The following is an 18,174-nucleotide window of genomic DNA, read 5'->3' as shown; positions in this document are numbered from 1 at the left end:
GTGCAACAACAAACACCTGAAGCTCAATATCAGCAAAACCAGTGAGCCTGTGGTGGACTACCAGAGGAACTGACAATGACAGACAATGCTTCAAATATGAATGTTGCCGCTTTCACTCATCTTCAACCTGGCGGCACAGAAGATCTGTAGAATCAGCACAGTTTAAGGGTGGACACCCAAAATTAGTGTCACCAGTTCAGTATCTGACCAAATGCCTCCCCTCCTGTTCCTGAGTTACGGTGTTGAATAATGCCCAGAGGAGTGTTTTTGCAGAACATTATGATGTCACAGTTAAGTTGCCCTTTGGGACATAACATGTCATCACTTCATCATTTTATCCTATCAGATATTATGTAAAATTCTGTCATAATTATTGTATGAATTCTTTAGTTATGACCAAAAACAAGGTCTCAGTGACCTCTGACCACCATGTGGCAAATGTGAAGAAATTTCCTCCAGGCAGAGACGGAGATGTCTCCAGCCATGGCTCTCAAGGGGCAGATGCATAAGTGAAACATCATTGTATTGTATTAGAGATTTATGGATCCCAACTTTAATCAATACGATATGAAAATTAATTTAGAGCACAGAAATTACCACTTTCTTCTGCCGTGTGTTGAGTTTATGCTCCAGCTCTTTGTTCTGGTCGTAGAGGCTCTGCATGCACCGCAGATGCTCTGTGTTACACCTGGTCCTCTCCATCAGAGCCTCACGTGCTTCTTCTACCTTCGCCTGAATATTACACACACACACATGCACAAAAACAGTCCAGAAAAAGATCAGTAAACTCACTCTGATCTAAGTTGTTTTGGAAAAATGACATGTCAAGTGTGAGGTCACACAAAAACAGGTCAGCGTACATCCCACTCTTTGATTTCCTTGGCATATGCAGCTTCTCTGAGGAGTTTTTCCTGCTTGAGCTCCTCCAGCGCCCTGTTCCCCGACAGCGTCTGCAGAGCCTCCACATCCACCAGCCGCCCGAACTTCATCATCATCAGCTGGTTGCACTGCTTCTCCAGCACTACACCAACACACATACAGACACACATCAACACACAGATCAGTTTCTAAGAATGTGACTTTCTTGCACTGGCAGTAATCGAGGCGACACACAAACTTTACCAAACACAAATCTGGATTTTTTTTCATCTGCGTCTTTACTTTGACTTGTGTGTGTTCATGTAGCATCTGATCTTCACACATCGTATCTAACATATCATCAGAGGTTTCAGGTTAGGCTGAATGGGAGCCCAGGCGTTTGCCTGTGTGGGTCTCACCCTGGATGTTGGCCTCCAAGTCCTTGCGGTCGTGGAGGAGCCTGACGTGCTGCTGGCGGGCCTGACAGTACAGCTCTTTCTGCTGGTTCTTCTCCACCTGCAAATGCTTGATGCGCTCCTGCAGCCTGTTAAACTCTCTCACGTCAAGCACTAATGCTTGGCTCAGGTCAGACGGCACTGAACCGTTAGTGACAAGCTCAATCTGTTGACGACAGAGGAGGTGGAGGGAAGAGGAGAGTAATTGCAGGAGATGAGAAGATGGAAAATTTTAATGAGTGGAGACAGAATTCTTTGGGATTAATAAACTTAAAGCCTGTGTTTTATCAAAGGGTTTTGCAAGAGACACAAGCAGAGTATGTCTACAGAAGTCTCGGTCCACCAATCCATCCATCCATTTTCAACTGCTTACCCGAAGCAGAGCAAAGCACCCCAGACATCCCTCTCCCCAACAACACTTTCCAGCTCCTCCTGGGGAACCCTGAGGTGTTCCCTGGGTCTGCCCCGGGGCCTCCTACCAGTGGAACGTGCTTGGAACACCTCTAACAGGAGGCACCCAGAAGGCATCCTGATCAGATGCCCTGAACCACCTCAACAAACCCTTTTCGACGCGAAGGAGCAGCGGCTCTACTCCGAGCTCCCTCTGGATGTCCACGCTCCTCACCCTATCTCTAAGGCTGAGCCCAGACACCCCACGGAGGAAACTCATTTTTGCCGTTTGTATCCGCGACCTCATACTTTCGGTCACTACCCAGAGCTCATGACCATAGGTGAGGGTTGTGATGTAATCAAATTCAAAGTTCATTTTTCATTTCTGTGCCGATTAAATTAAAAAAAGAAAAGTAGGTCTCTAAATCCATAAAGATCATGAAATGAAATCTGAAATTGACTTTTCATTTTCAAATTGAAGAAGAAACAAAACTAAAACTTAAAATATATCTGTAACAGAGCTTTACCAATCAATGGAAAAATAATGGGCATTCATTTTGATAGTTAATTAATAATTTAAGCAGGGTGTCTACAGGTATGAGTTACTTAAATGTAATGCTTTTAAACTTTTAGGATAATTTTTAAATTAAGACAAAAAATACCCAATGCACAGGAACACCACCAGTCAAACAATGACCGAAAGGCAGTTGGCAGAACCAAATGCACAGCACTGTGAGAGAGCTTTGTAACATTCCTGATGACATGGAGGATAATACCACCTAGCTAAATATTGTTTGATTTCACGTTTGAGGTTTTACTTGTTCGTACTGCACTGCCAACCGTCTTCCGAGGTTCCAAAAATATCAAACAAATCACCAGAGTTTTTACCTGGTGCAGTCTGAGAGGAACCACTATCAAACAAATCACCAGAGTTTTTACCTGGTGCAGTCTGAGAGGAACCACCACATCCAGTTCATTCATTTTCTGCTGTTTCTCCCTGTTGATCAACTCCAAGTCTTCCTCTGCTGCCTTCCGATTGCTCTGCACTGATTTCTCCTGCAGAACCAAGCAAAAAAGACACACACAGGATCAGGATGTGAGTAACAAAAAGACAGCATGGTAATAGATAGTGACATAAAGATAAAAAGCAGAGTATGACCTGCTTGACGAGGGTGTCGCACTCCTTCTTCAGAGCTTCAGCACTCTTCTTCTCCTCCGCCAGCAGTTCCTCCAGGTCCAGCCGACGCTCCCGCAGCTGCAGTGTGTTCTCAAACAACTCTGGCTCACAGCCTGAGACACACACACACACACAGAAGTTAAAGCCTGTTGAAGCACAGTGAAGCGCTGCAAAATGCCTCATATCCAGTCTGGTCCAAATTATATTCCAGTCCAGTCACCAGAGGAAAATGTTGGAATTGTACATTTCTGCAAACCACCATCGTTTTGTTACATTTCTACGTTTCATACATATCACATCAATGTTTCTAAAGTGACATAGTTCTGATGACGTGTATATGGGTGATTTCATCATCTGGAGGTGGAGGGATGTAGGATAGCGTGAGACTTGGGCGAGACAGCTGCTAAGCTGCAGACCACTGTTCAAGACCAATTATTAAGCAAGACATCGCTGCTATCCAACCATCTTGTGCCACCAAAGCCGGGTATTTTTAAGAAGTATTTCACTGCTGGAAAGATGGCCTTTTCATAAAACTGGGTTATCTAAGCAGAAGGAAGATGTGCATATTTTGAATTAAGTTCTTAAATTAAATGCTTTGACACATCATGTGGGACTCTACCGCAGCACGGCCAAAAATTAAAAGTTCACACTTTACTGTGAAGGGATTGAATATATCTTCCACCATAGCGCTGACCTGGAGGGCAAACGCTGTCATCCAGGCCATCTCCTCCATCCTCTGTGCTGCTGTCAGAATCATCATCCCAGTCATCGTCGTCAACAGAGTCCTCATCACTGTCCTCCTCATCCTCTGCAAATACATTTTTGGATCATCAAGGGCACATGAGCAAATTGATACACACACACACAGTATCACACAATCACACTCTGGTCACATTTTACTCTTGTGTTTCTTCCTCTCACCTTTATTTCTCGTCTGCTCCTTCTTCTTCACACGTTTGATCTTCTTCTTGAAGACTTTGGTCAGAAACTCTTCAAACTTGTTTTCTTCGCCCAGCGAGGTCTGGAAGGTGGCAGTCAGAGCCTTCTCTCTCTCCTGCAGCCTGGCGATGTCTCCCTGCTTCAGTTCCAGCTGTTCATTATACTCCTCCAGCTTAGACTGTCAGGAGGGAGAGGGGAGGATAGAACAGGGACATGAGGATCTATCAGTGCTGATCTGAGGAAGGAAAACACCTGCGCTGATACACAAACGGTGTTACCGTGTCTATATGGCAGCAGCTTCAGAGCTCCATACGTGTCTACACAGGATGTGTTCAGGCGCAGGATTGAGTCTAGGTCACCCACGTTGCCCAGGAAAATAGACTTTAAGTGTAAAATGTTCTTTGGGGCATGTTTAATTGGACTGATTATGACTGAAGCACATCTGCACACACAGTGATGCAGTGGTTAGCATTATCGCCTCACACCAAGAGGGTTCCTGGTTCGAACCGTGGGTGGGAGTGCCCTTCTGTGTGGAGTTTGTATGTTCTACGTATGTCCCCGTGTCAGCATGGGTTTTCTCCGAGTGCTTCAGCTTCCTCCCACAGTCCAAAGACATGCAGGTTAATTGGTGACTCTAAATTGTCCGTAGGTGTGAATGTGAGCGTGAATGGTTGTTTGTCTCTATGTGTTAGCCCTGTGATAGTCTGGCGACCTGTCCAGGGTGTACCCCGCCTCTCACCCAATGTCAGCTGGGCTAGAGTCCAGCATCCTCATGACCCCTAACAGGATAAGTGGTTACAGAAAATGAATGTTTTATTAGAGGCAACAGAGAGGGGCTACTGAAAAATGCAGCTGAAATGCTTCCTGTGTAGACATGCAGCTGTTGAAATGCAATATTACATTGATTACACAGATGTTTGGCCCTTTGAATAGATTGCTACAGGATCTAAAAATAAAAAGATCATGCACATGAACCAGTCTACAGATGCATAAACTCTCTCCCACCGTGATGCTGTTCTCCTCCTTGATGCATCCATTGAGCTTCTCCTGGAGGCTGTCCTCCCGCCTTTCAAACTCCTTGAGGAGCAGCAGCTCCTGGTACAGCTTCAGCTGATGGAGGTCGGCCATCTTCAGCTGCCAGTCCAGACGCAGCTTCTGGTGACGCAGCAGCAGGAGCTCCGCGTCAAACTGAAGTACCGAACTCTCAATCTGAGGATCAAAATATACACGGATTACATTACAATATTACACACCATCAGTCTGAGACAATCAGTCGATTATATAAGATATTACACATTTAAACTAATGTTGTGGCCCTTTATTTGATCAGTCATCATTTATTTAAAACACAGACCTGCTCCAGCAGAGAGTTCTGCTCATACAGCAGTCTGATCTCCTCCTCCCTCCGGAGCTCCTCCTCCAGGTCGCTCAGCTCTGCTCCGTCTTCCACTGGTATCTCTTCTTCTTCTCTGATTACAGATGAAGCTGACAGGCTAGAAGTTCCTTCTCCTCCTCTCTCCTCCTCTGCTCCTTTCTCTTTCCCTTCCTCTTCTTCCATCTCTTTCTCCAGTTGCTCCAATATGGATGTGACTCCCTCCTGCTCCTCCTGCTCCATGCTCTGAAACCTGTTTGAAGATGAATATGTATATGTTGGTCAAAGTCCAATGATCACTTATACCCCATTGCTGTGTCTTCAGAAGCTGTGGCTTAATTCAGTTTACTCTGAACATGGTTGATGTGTCCTGTTGAAATCCATTTAACTCTTGTGTTTAATTTCCTGCTGCAGTAGTCATAAGTGAATCATTTTCACATCTTTCGTCTGAGTCTAGACTTGGTGTTGGATCAAACTACAACCTGGCTCCCATACCTCTGTTCCCTTAGAAGCCGGTATCGCTCTAGGGTGGCACGGCTGTACTGCAGCCTCTTCTCTGGAGTCTCCTCTGGTAGTATGATGGGCAAGGCGGGTGGAGGGCGGTGGAGATGGGCTGCCAGATGCTGCTGGATCTTCTGGACCTGCTGAGCCTGAGCACGCAACTGAGACACCAGGTGAACCTTGGAGTCCCGCAATGCCACAATCCGTCTATTCATCTCCATCTGCTTCTCGCGGATCTGGTGGGATGAACGGAGTCATGAAATAAATCTGCTATGTATGCAACTTATGTTCTTTCCACTAATCATTCATCCATTGATTGCTATTATTAGTCTGTTAATGACTTCTGGGAGAAACTTGTGCCTTGAATGAGCTACGATATGTGTGTGTTTGTGCGTACATTTTTCTCCAGGCCTATCAGCTCTGCTCTCTTGCTCTCAGTGTTCATCCTCAGATGTTTCGGCACCGTGAAGTCTTTAGCTGACTTCAGTTTTAAGTCTCCAAAGTTCTCTTTGGCTTCACGGATGGCCTCCACATCCTGCGGATCGTCGTAGTTCTCGTTTGGTTTCTCTGCGTAACTGAGAGTCCAACAATCCGTCACAGCTTTGCATTAGCATCGCAATAGTTACAGTACTGCCCCACTGTCCCCCAGTAGATTAGCCTGGCACTGCATTTTTTAAAATTGGAATTTTAAGAATGAAGGAAACACCATGACCATAAATCAAAAACAGAAGCCATCTAATTAAAGCCCAAAGGACTGGGGTGATATTGTCAGACATGATACTCACAGTTGGGCCCATTCCTGCTTCCTCTTCTCTATCCTGGCTCGAGCTTGTTCAGCCTTCTCTGCCTCCTTTTGGAGCCTCTCGACCTGCCGATCTGCCAGCTTTATCCCAGATGGACGAGCTGCCGGGTGGTGTCGCACCTCCTCCTCTGGAGAACACACACAGGTGATAGGTCACACAAGTCTTTGGCAGGTGTGGCAAACACACAAAGACTTTCGCACCTTCTATTTTGCTGCCGTCTTTTACGGGCTCAGCTCTGGATTTTCTGCGTTCTGTTGCAGCTGCTCCGTCCCCGTCAGGCCAGCTGGGTCTCCTCTGATGTGTGAGTTGGGATGAAGGTTTGGTGAGTGCTGGCAGAGGGTAGGTGGTGACTCTGTGGTCGGTGCAGATGGCGACCACAGTGACCACATTGGCCTCCAGTGAGTCCTTAAACCTGAATACAAACACAAGAGGTGAGTGCTTCCTTCTCGAGGTTGGGTGTTTTTACCTCCTAATCAAGGCTACATTCTTTCACCAACTCAGAAAAGAAGTTCATCCATATTCCTGCTGATAAACAGACAGAAACAAAACCATAACCTATGTTATTATTATAAAATAGATGACTATGTGTATTTGTGTTTTGTCAGTACCAGTCCTGTAGTTTGCTGAGTGCTATGCTGCAGCGCTCCTCCTCCCAGGCCATGTGCTGTCTGACCTCCCTAACTCGCTGGGCCTTTATCCTGACTGCCTGCTCACTGAAACGCTGGTCCAGCTGCAGCTCCTACACAAAAAACCCCCACACAATATTGAGCACATTGTCGTTTTCTATAATCCGATCTTAATTATAGTGCATGTGTTGAAGGAGCTGATGAGACTGAAACACAAACCAGTACTTTACCCTACATTTTAAAGGTTTCATTTGTGAGGACCAGCTTTTATCACGCACTGAGAGGTTACCCCAATCAGTGTGTTTACATGCACTTAAGTAACAAGGTTGTAGCTGGCTGTCTCTAAAACTAATTAGTTTTAGTCTAAAACTAAACAACAGCTGCAAAGGTGACCACATCAAGTGTCAAATCAGATGACAGTGGAGAGTGGGTCTGTACCGCAGCTTTCAAGCGAACACGCTCCGGCAGACTCTGGTTGGCATTCAGCAGCCGTTTAAACTTCTTCTGAAGCTCGGCCAGCTTCTTCCGCTTTGCTGCAATCTTCAGCTCAGCCTCCCGATGCAGATGGTCCTTCTCCAGCTTCTGCTTAGCCGTCTCTATGCTGGAAGGAGTTGGGGGGGTTAGATAAGATAAGACTTTCATGATTTTCAATAGCGTTTTCTATTGTACAAATATTTTTCAGCGAAAAAGACAGAGAAAGGCACAAGACAACAATAGAGTGAGAGAAAGAGAGCCGGACCAGATTATCCCTAAACAGATTATTCATACCCACCTGTAAGCTGCTGGGTCCTCAATGTCCTGGGCTAACACCTCATCCTCAAGACCCACCTGTTCAAAGAGCATATGAACAAGATGATATTACCTTTTCATACAACCATCTATTTGGCCAACCTGCACCATACCATCCATAAAATGTTTATTGCCCCCCAAAAATTCTGAACCAATAACAACAATAATCATCTTAAAATCTGTACAACATAGGCTAATCTATCTGGATTCAAAACAAAGACTTAAGCAAAGAACGCTAAGTGTCTACAGCTATGCTAGTGACTCTGTGAGGTTGTATGAAGGCACACCAGTGCTTCGAGCTAAATGCTAATGTCAACATGCTTACATGCTCACAGTGCCAGTGGTAACATCCTAATGTCCCTTGTTCATTCCAGTGGACATAACTTTTCTACGATGTCTAGATTTATGATTGCTGTCATCTGACTCCACCCAAATACAACTTACTTGATGGTAGGGGTAACTCAAATGCTTTAAAGCTTTGATTGTTGCCATGTTAATCAAGGTAAAAATCAGTATTCGAATGCTCTATTCTAAGGACATTTAAACTCAATGATAGTTTTGTGAATCCAACTCGCTCTTATTTTATGTCAGTCACCAGCTCTCCAGCACTACTGAAACTGGGACACTTTGACTGCACTTGATAGGCTTATAGATACGTTAGCAAGATGTTGACAAAGTCAAGCGTCTGGAATGGTTTCAAAATTTGGAAAGATGAACTCCAATAGTTGCCAGATATGTTACAAATGAACAAGGAGTTTGTTAAACTGTGAGTAACAGCTTAGCTGTCTTGCAAAGTCTTCTTTGTGTAGCTATTATGGCTAATGTGCGTCCATTGGAATGGACGAGGATCTGAATGTCACCCAAAAATAAACAGAGAAATATTATTCAGATCTGATTTTCTAACAATACAGTCAGTTTATAATGCATCCTGTTGATTATGTACACAGAATATTCATCTCAGGAGGTCTTCAACACACTGTTTTCTGGAGATACTTAAGAATATTGAGGATATTTTGAATCAAGATGGCAACGGAATACAAAATATATAGGCTATGTAATGACTTTTAAAGGATTTCTTTATTTAATATTCAATGAAATTAGGGGGCAGCACGGTAGTGTGGTGGTTAGCACTGTCGCCTCACAGCAAGAGGGTTGCCGGTTCGATCCCGGGTGTGGGAGCCCTTCTGTGTGGAGTTTGCATGTTCTCTCCGGGCACTCCGGCTTCCTCCCACAGTCCAAAGACATGCAGATTGTGGACTAGGTTAATTGATAGCTCTAAATTGTCCGTAGGTGTGAATGTGAGCGTCAATGGTTGTTTGTCTCTATGTGTCAGCCCTGCGATAGTCTGGCGACCTGTCCAGGGTGTACCCTGCCTCTCGCCCGATGTCAGCTGGGATAGGCTCCAGCCCCCCCGCGACCCTCAAGAGGATGAAGCGGTTAGAAGATGAAGATGAAATTAGTTAGCCATTCATGAAAAAAAATAAACGCATGGGTTTTGCTGAATAAAGCTTTGTTAAAACCATTTATTGTGATTGTGTTACTGATTGTGTTACTCCGTCCATTGGAACTGACAGAAAAAAAAAAGAATGGTTGATGAGTGCATTTTTACATGATTGGGTTCTGAACAGGTCAGTTCAACATTAGCATACAAATATTTGCTGAATGGCATTAAACACAGAGAACAGCTGAGGCTGATGGACTTTGTCATCCACAGAGCCACACTGTATAAAGTGTATAAAGTTAAAATGTGGACTGACCCTGGGTGACGGAATCTTGGCCCTTCTTTTCTGCAGGCCTTTCTGTAGCTCCTCTGGAGGAAGCACGCTGAAGGAAAAGACGTTCCCGTCATCTCCGGCTGTCAGCACAAAGAGGTCGTCATGGCTACAGCAGATGTGCCGCAAGTGTCCGTACTGGTTGTCGTGCACACTGAGAGCCCAGTAGGCCTGCATGGAGGTGAGGCTGTGGTCGCCTGGCTGCAGAGGGTAAACCCTGATGAAACCTGAGTGCATGCCGCAGAGCAGCAGCTGCCTGTCGGAGCTAGGAAACACCAAAACAACAAAAAGGAAGGAAACTTAATGCAGGTAATAGTACTGTGGTTCCAAATGTGAAGGAGCCTCTAAAGCATCCCCCGGCCCGAGGCAAAAAAAAGCTGTTGGTTCAGCACCAAGAGCAGCATTTTCACATTACATTCATTCAGTCATTTGATCTCTTTATCATATGAGAATAATGACTAGTAAGTCTGCCCTCGGGCTACCTGAAGGTGACAGAACGAATAGGGTCGTTGTCTGTGTCGTTGACAGGCAGGAAGTCAAAGGGCTCATCCTGTCGCTGGTCTGGATCCTGCTCCTGTTCCTCTGAGAACTTACAGTGATACAAGTAACCTGAGTCAAAGCCCCCCTGCAGGAGAGAGAAAAAGACAATCATTCAATTGAATTGTCTTCTGGGATTATTTTAGCATCATCATTTAACTTTGTTCCTATTAAACTCTGGGTCTGGGTACAGTTTGAATATGTTTTGATAATAATTTTGAAACAATACCTGTGTTTTGGTACAATTCTGAAGTGGATTGCAAATATGATGTGGGTGAGACAACTAATCAGACCAAGTAGGACTGAGTCTTTAAAAAATAACAACATTTAATACTTATTGTACTAAGGGTGAGGTTCAATGCCCACTGATTGCAGAAGCGATTTCCTATCAGCAGGCAAGAATGAAAGTGCAACCTGCTCTGTCACTGCATTGCATCAGAGTTTACTTCCTGCTCCTGTTTGTGCATGACATTGGTTTGTGTTGTCTTCTTTGATGTCCCTGTAGGACTGTCAGATGTTGGTGTTGGTGCTGTTTGATCGATTTACAAGTTGGCTACTCGTGATAATTTCAGCTGATTGATGCCTATTTTAATTTTCTTGAACATCCTGGTTATTGTTGTCGCATGTTCATAGAGGTATAATTGTGTGTTTGTGTGTACCATGGAGAGCCAGAACTGGCCAGGCTGTGAGTAGAAGCCACAGAAGAGAGGACTTGGATGCTCAGGGATGTAGATGTGGGGCAACTCTTCCTCTTCTTCCTCTTTCTCTGGCTCTGGGTACATCTGCTTTGAGTCTTTCAGTTTGTCTTCTCTCTCTTTCTTCTTCTTCTCCTTTACAGCTTGGCGTCTTGCGATTTCCTCATCTCTCTGAAATACACAAACACACAAATTAAAACAGGAATGTTTGAGTTAGGTTAGACGCTCTTTTAAATAAACTTTAAGACAACAGGAAATAAAGGGAAGAAAAATATTCAAATCACACACAGCCACAGAGCAGACATCAGTACATCCACAGTACAAAAACCCTAACAAACTAGGCAAAGAGACAAAGTTCAGACCTTGATACGAGATTTTATACTCCTGAACCTGAAGAATCTGCTGGGCAGTTCAGGCAGGTGGAAGGTTTTGGTCGGCCTCTGGGCCTCTGGATCAGGACTGTGCACCTCGACCACGTGACCGCTCTGACACAGGATGAGCAGCCTGTTTTCACTCTGGGTAAAATCGTAGAAGAAATCGGTTTAATCAATAACACTCCAGCATGGATATATTTGGGTACGAGTGGACTCGGAGACCAGACTTACATGGGAATGAGGTGACCACTCCAGCGCCTGCACCGGCCCGGGAACACGGACAAAGCCGATGGGGTTGTGATTTTCTCCAACAGTGAAGAAGAACACAGTGCTGTCTGAGCTCTGAACGCGAGGGAGGAAGTGAGAAGTCAGAAAGGTGGATGAACAACAACAACAACAACAACAACAACAACAACAAAATTTTTTGTTGGAAAACCTCTTACCCCCGTGGCTAAGATTTCTCCATTTCGCTCATATGCAACAGCAGTTACAGGGGCATTATGGGGTTTGAAAGCCTGTTTAAGGCGCAGTTTGGTATCTCCTTTAGGTCTGCTCCCGGTGACTAAATGCAGCCTCTGAGGGTTGTACAGCTCCAGTAGCCGGACCACCCCATCGTCAAAGCCAGTCACCAGTAAGCTTCCACTCTGGTTCACCTACAGACAAACACCAGAGCCTCAGAGGTCAGTTTTCTGCTCACATCATAAGTGAGCTCATGATACATTTTTACACTGACACACTTACCAAAGGTGGAGCCCATCTGAGAGCAGTTCCACCCTGATTGAAGCGACTGGTGGTCAGTTCTCTTTTTGCCAGGAAGTCAAAAACTTTGACTGAACCTGGAGAGCAGGGACACACACAGTCACCTGTTATACTGTGTGTGTCAGTGTATTCACAAAGAATGTCTGTGCAGGTGTGGAAATGTATCGCACTCACGGTCTAGAGCTGTCGTGGCCATCAGGTGGGATTTCCTCGACACGTCCAGGCCCTGAATTGGCCCGGCGTGGAACGAGAACAGGCACTCTGGATCAGGAGTCTACACACACAGCCGATACATCAACTGTCGTTTCACTGGGTGAGCACACTGTCACTTCATTACAACATGTGATGGTGCAATATGGTTTGCTATATAGGTTTCCATTAGGACTACACAACGTTACCTGTACATCACCATAAACACACGTATTCACCTCAGTAACAATAAATGTAATCATACCTTTCTTCTGTTGGCTCACCTCCTATTTGTTTGCTCCTAATTTATTACAGACTGTGTCTAAGAAACTCACTGTGTAGGTGAATGAAAGATCCAGTTTCCAGATGGCTCCGCTGGAATCCTACAGGACCACATAATGGGAAGACCTGGTCTGTAATTTTGATCAGGTTTATGCCGGATCATGGATTACAAATGGTTTTAATTAGTGACCTTTGACCTTTCACTCTCTGACCTGAGCAAACCAGATGAATGAGTCAGGCAGGGAGCTCTTCACCACAGAGGAGAGGCAGACGTTGTGTCCTACCACCATCTCATTCATTGGCTCCAGCTCAAACCTGCTGCTTTGGCTGTTGCTGTCGGCAGTGTCGATGCTCTCAAAGTCCCAGCCCTGCAGGGGGCAAAGGAGGGGTGGGTGTTATAAAGTTCTACTGATTATAAAGAAACTTATCTCCACTCAGGATGCCAAGAAGGGTCAATTAACTCTTGAAATCAAAAACCTAATATGTGACATTACATTCTTCCTTCTTATGTTTCATTTGTAACTGTTAATATCCACATATTTGTCAGTTTGTGCTTTGCGTTTCTGCGCTCTAAGCTTTTGGCGTTTTTGCCTAAGTGCTCTGAACTCCTTGAGTTGAAAAAACTTCAACCCAAAGCAGAAAAACAGCCCACGACGTCTCTTTTTTCGTCATAATTTTTCCCATTGTCCAATCGATGATTTGAGTTGTGGCAGGTCTTCTGTGGTGGTCATGACAACAAGTGTACAGTTGGTAAACAATAGAGGAGAAACTGGTGGACACCCAGATATATACGGCCCAACAATAGACAGGAGATCAATAGACATCTTAGGACAAACTTGAGAGAAATGTTCTAAAAGTGAAGCGTTTTCAGGTTATAAAGTTATGTTGTTGTAAGATTCTTACCCGGACTGCTCCGTCAGAGCCAATCGTCATCAGCTGCCCATCTTCTAGGGCGAACGGCTTAACCACCCCTGTGTGGCAGTTACACCCCCCCTTACGGCAAATCTCCACCTTGATGGAGTTCCCATCCCACAGCAGCAAGTTGCCCCAGTCTGAGCCGGACACCACCTGACAGGAGGACACAAAGGGCGAAGATGATCACAAGCAAGTGTTCGTTCTCTTGAGTCTTATAGAGGATTTCTGAAACCTAAATATTTTTGAGGTTGAAATTTTGACCTTCCAAACAACCTCATCACAAAGTGCAATTTTACTTTTTGCGAATGTTAAAGGTATATACAGGATTTTTCTAAAAACAATGTATAAACTCATACAAGAGTCTCTGCTAAGACCCTGTCCTTTGCCTGAATGTAGCTGTGGTTTGGACATTTATGGTTGTGTAGTCCCCAGCCGATAACAGCACGCCGTTGAGGTCGGGACTAAGTTTCAAAGTCTCACATTCCCTCAGGCAGAGAAATGATTATTCACTGTAACATGCCAGATTTTATGAGATTACCAAGATCAGTCATCGGACAAAACACAGCTGTGAACTCAAAGTTTTCCTCCGTACATTTCCAGACCTTCCTGACCTGCATATAGACCCAACTTGTCAGAACAGCGGTGCACAGACCTTTCCATCAGGAAGCTCCACGTAGCTCTCAATATCAGTCTCTGCGGTTTTCCCAAAATGTCCCATAAGCCCTTGCAATTTAAGACCTGTGAATGTGCTGGCCATTTTCCAGAACCTGACAGAGAGAAGGTATTTTGACTTTATTTGACAACATAAACATATCAATATCAGTGTGAGGGAATAATAATTCAGCTTGAGGTCTAAAGCTATTTTAATAGCAGTGATTTAACAGGGTTACAGGGTTTCAGGAGGATTCAGTATGTCCTTTACTTGATGTGTCCAGATCCTGATGATGTGAGCAGTCCCGGGTTGTATGGGGAGAAGGTAACTCGGTAGACTTCCTGAGAAATGGCCTTGCATCTCAGTATCACCTCCTTTTGTCTCCAATCCCACAACGTCAGCATGTAGTCTGGTGCGCTCCCCACACTCGCCAGCAGGCTCCCATCATGGTTAAAATCCACAGAACTGTACGCCCGCTCTGTACCACCTACAAACATGAAGGTCAAAAACATGATCAACTAGAACTACCGCCTTGCCGTTGCATGCCAAGTTGCAGTTACAGTCTACCTCCATATCTATCCAGACTCATATGTAGCCAAGACAGTTGACAATGCTTCAAATATGGATGTTGCTGCACAGAAGCTACAAATTCTAAAACAACATGGATGCTTCACGCAGTTTCAAGATGGACACCCAAGATTAGTGTCGCCAGGTAAGTATCAGAACAAATGTCTCCCCTTCTGTTCCTGAGTTATGGTGTTGACTAACGGCCAGAAAAGTGATTTTGCAGAACATTATGATGTCACAGTGAAGTTGACCTATGACTTTTTGGATATAATATGTCATCATGTTACCATTTTATTCTATTAGGCCGTAAAATGTTGTCATGATTAGCACATGAATGAAGATATGGCCAAAAAAATGTTTAGTGAGGTCACAGTGGACTCTGACCTTTGACCACTGTGGTGGTATTTTTGTTAAACACACTGACTGCAAGGGCAGGGAGGGGGTGAGTTACACGTCATCTTTAACTGGTGTAAAAACAGTTCTTCAGCAATAAAACAAAGCAGTTCAGACCATCTTATCTTGTTCTGTCCTTGAACATTAAGGAAGGAACTAACAGCCTTGTAACAGGCTGTTAGTCTACAGGAAGTAGAATGTAGGGTGTCTTATCATTTTCTGATTTGTAATACAAAGTATGTTGGGGCCTGAAAATTTCGATTATACCAATCAAATCTTATCAGTTCATCATCGAATCCAAGTGGACTTTGGTGCCAAATTCCAAGAATTTCCCTCAAGGTGTTCTTGAAATGTCGTGTTCACAAGAATAAGACAGAGACAAAGTCCCAGTGACCTTCTCCTTTGACCTTTGGCCACCAGGACTAGTGAAACCAAGGTTACGTTTGTGCCAAATTTGAAAAATAAAAATCCACAAGGGCATTCTTGAGATATTGCATTCACGAGAATGTGATGGATAGAAGGTCTTGGCCAATTTCACATTTGACCTTTGACTACCAAAGTCTAATCCGCTCATCGGTAAGTCCAAGTGAACTTTTGTGCCAAATTTGAAGAAATTCCCTCTGGGTGTTCTTGAAATGTCACATTCACGAGAATAAGATGGAACCAATGTCACAGGGACGTTCCCCTTTGACCTTTGACCACCAAAATCGAATTAGTTATTGTTGTAACCAAGTGGCAAGTGTGCCAAATTTCAAGAAATTCCCTCCAAGTGTTCTTGAGATACTGTGTTCACAAGAATGAGATGGACGCAACGTCTCGATGACCTTCACCTTTGACCACCAAAATCTGATCAGTTCATTGTTGAAACCAAGTGGACGTTTGTGCCAAATATGTTGAAAAATGTTGAAAATATTCTTGAAATGTCACGTTGACAAGAATAAGATGGACACAAGGTAACACTGACCCTCCCCTTTGACCTTTGCCAACCAAAATCTAATCAGCTCAACGGTGAAACCAAGTGGATGTTTGTGGCAAATTTGAAGAAATTCCCTCAAGCTTGAGATATCATGTGCATAAGAATGGGACAGACGGACAACCCGCAAAAACATAATGCTTCTGATCACGGCTGTTACTTCAAACTCAACGATTCTTGGTCCTACTCACCTCTAAGGACGCTGACGGGTTGTAATGAAGGATATTCATAGACTATGACGTTGGGCAGGTTTCCCTTCTCTGCTACAGCAAAGTACTCCTTGCTAGGGTGTGCCTTGACACACACACAAAAACACACAAATTAAGACAAATTCTCTAGAAAATATCAGTAGTGTATTTTTGTATAATACTTGTTAAGGAGTGCATTAATTTAAGTCAGTAAGGTATTTCATTCATACTTTTAAAACATAATTTTAAGTGAAAGACAAGAACAAACATTTCCTTACTTTTTATCTGACTCACAAAGTTATGAATAAAGTCGTTAATGCATGAAAAATAATAGAAACAAGGACCTTTACCTAAAGAGCCATGACACATTTTTTTGCTCCTAAAACATAATTCACGTACACAGTATTGTACATTTTGCTGATCATTTTCCATTTTCCCCAATAATTCCAGGCAGCCGTTGATTTCCAGTTATTTACATATGGTATAAAATTGTATTAGTGCACTCTTGAAACTCTTGAGTAAATGTAAAGTTATCTGTCAATTCATCCATCAGTGTTTATTGCACTCAGTCACAGACAGACTGGAGTCACAGAGTGATGATTCTGACTTACATGACACGAGGTTTGTCAGCCATCTTACCGTGATGGAGCCGATTCCTCCTCCGCTGCACGAGCGGAGGTATCTCTGCTCCTTGGTGGAAACGTCCAGCAGGACGAGCAGGTTGCCTGCTATAAAGATCAGAGTTCTGTCATCCAGCAGCTGCAGGTTTCCCCTGCGCCCGCTGTCATAGCCAAAAGAGTGACTGAACACAGGACGGATTAAGGATCAAGATCAGATTCACATGTTATTTGCTAAGTATGATGACAGGAAGTTAGAGAAGATGTGGTGTGAAATGTTTTTCTGAACTTATTTTCTAAGGATACGAGAGGTGCAGGAGGTTCTCTGGGATTTCAGAGTCAGGTGTGATGAAAGGTCTGGAGTGAAGTTCCTCGTACTTGTAGGACATGTCTGCAGAGGGCTGCTTTTTTGATTCCTCTTCAGTCTCCTGCTGCATCACAGAGTGCTCAGTATCACATCCTGTGAGGGAGGGGAAATATGTGACAGCAGCTTTCATGCACCAGTGATTTAACTTGTGCATTTTTTCCATATAGAATTTCATATATGAGACGAAAATGTATTATTCTCATGTGAATTCCCAGATTTATATTTTACTTTAAGATTTTACACTCCAACTGAGTATGTTAACGTCAACATGGTTTGGAGTGAATAAAAATTGGAAAAATCTGAAACTGAACGCCTCTGGCAACTTTTTCAGAATGCTGCTGCCAGGGTCCTGACAAAAACTAGGAAATATGACCACATTACTCCAGTTCCAAAATCCTTTCGCTGGCTACCTGTTACTCAGAGAATTGATTTCAAAATCTTGCTGCTTGTGTATAAATCACTCTGTGGCTCAGCACCCACATATATCTCTGACATGCTTGTGAGCTATGAACTTTCCAGGACCCTGAGGACATCTGGGGCCGGGCTACTGACCATCCCAAATGTCAGAACAAAACATGGTGAAGCAGCGTTTTGTTATCATGCAGCACAAACCTGGAATAACCTCCCAGATGATGTTAGACAGCCCCGACTGAACACTTTAGAGTCAAAGCTAAAAACATTACTTTTTTTTTTACACTTTCTGCTCCTCCCTGTAATAACTGCAACCTTATTTTTAAACTCATTTTTCAATAATTTTAAATACTCTTTATACAACAGTTAGTTCCGGCCCTGCAATCTGATTGGTCGAGAGACAGTAAAACCGTGACGATATTGGAGTACAACATCGTGGTTATTTCACTCTGTATGTATCACTCCGCCTCACAGCTGATTACAATCAACAATCAAATCAAAACTGACGGTTAGTGTCAGTTAGGTCAGCAGCTGCGTTGTAGGCTAATTAATTCACAAACTGTCAAACAGCCA

General features: G+C 44.0%; 1 protein-coding gene across 1 annotated transcript in view; it reads right to left on the bottom strand.

The window, feature by feature from the left end:
* The window catches only part of LOC126395099 (cilia- and flagella-associated protein 44), a 24,752-nt gene that overhangs the window by 6,060 nt on the left and 518 nt on the right, over positions 1 to 18,174 (bottom strand). Inside the window, exons 3-34 of the mRNA XM_050052278.1 lie at positions 17,130 to 17,283; positions 16,846 to 17,008; positions 16,210 to 16,312; positions 14,356 to 14,572; positions 14,086 to 14,200; positions 13,422 to 13,586; positions 12,731 to 12,886; positions 12,572 to 12,619; positions 12,222 to 12,321; positions 12,030 to 12,124; positions 11,732 to 11,941; positions 11,520 to 11,630; positions 11,277 to 11,429; positions 10,879 to 11,085; positions 10,165 to 10,307; positions 9,668 to 9,947; positions 7,894 to 7,949; positions 7,560 to 7,722; positions 7,104 to 7,234; positions 6,696 to 6,907; positions 6,478 to 6,622; positions 6,090 to 6,267; positions 5,687 to 5,928; positions 5,174 to 5,444; positions 4,825 to 5,028; positions 3,802 to 3,997; positions 3,575 to 3,688; positions 2,863 to 2,993; positions 2,643 to 2,759; positions 1,278 to 1,479; positions 861 to 1,021; positions 598 to 732 (exon numbers count right to left, since the gene is read on the bottom strand). Coding sequence (XP_049908235.1) covers positions 598 to 732; positions 861 to 1,021; positions 1,278 to 1,479; positions 2,643 to 2,759; positions 2,863 to 2,993; positions 3,575 to 3,688; positions 3,802 to 3,997; positions 4,825 to 5,028; positions 5,174 to 5,444; positions 5,687 to 5,928; positions 6,090 to 6,267; positions 6,478 to 6,622; positions 6,696 to 6,907; positions 7,104 to 7,234; positions 7,560 to 7,722; positions 7,894 to 7,949; positions 9,668 to 9,947; positions 10,165 to 10,307; positions 10,879 to 11,085; positions 11,277 to 11,429; positions 11,520 to 11,630; positions 11,732 to 11,941; positions 12,030 to 12,124; positions 12,222 to 12,321; positions 12,572 to 12,619; positions 12,731 to 12,886; positions 13,422 to 13,586; positions 14,086 to 14,200; positions 14,356 to 14,572; positions 16,210 to 16,312; positions 16,846 to 17,008; positions 17,130 to 17,283 — 5,078 coding nt within the window. The remainder of the gene's footprint in view (positions 1 to 597; positions 733 to 860; positions 1,022 to 1,277; positions 1,480 to 2,642; positions 2,760 to 2,862; positions 2,994 to 3,574; positions 3,689 to 3,801; positions 3,998 to 4,824; positions 5,029 to 5,173; positions 5,445 to 5,686; positions 5,929 to 6,089; positions 6,268 to 6,477; positions 6,623 to 6,695; positions 6,908 to 7,103; positions 7,235 to 7,559; positions 7,723 to 7,893; positions 7,950 to 9,667; positions 9,948 to 10,164; positions 10,308 to 10,878; positions 11,086 to 11,276; positions 11,430 to 11,519; positions 11,631 to 11,731; positions 11,942 to 12,029; positions 12,125 to 12,221; positions 12,322 to 12,571; positions 12,620 to 12,730; positions 12,887 to 13,421; positions 13,587 to 14,085; positions 14,201 to 14,355; positions 14,573 to 16,209; positions 16,313 to 16,845; positions 17,009 to 17,129; positions 17,284 to 18,174) is intronic.

Source organism: Epinephelus moara, chromosome 9 (genome assembly GCF_006386435.1).
Source record: "Epinephelus moara isolate mb chromosome 9, YSFRI_EMoa_1.0, whole genome shotgun sequence".
Classification (NCBI taxonomy): domain Eukaryota; kingdom Metazoa; phylum Chordata; class Actinopteri; order Perciformes; family Serranidae; genus Epinephelus; species Epinephelus moara.
Note: the sequence above shows the minus strand (reverse complement) of the source record. Positions and strands in the feature narration are given on the sequence as shown.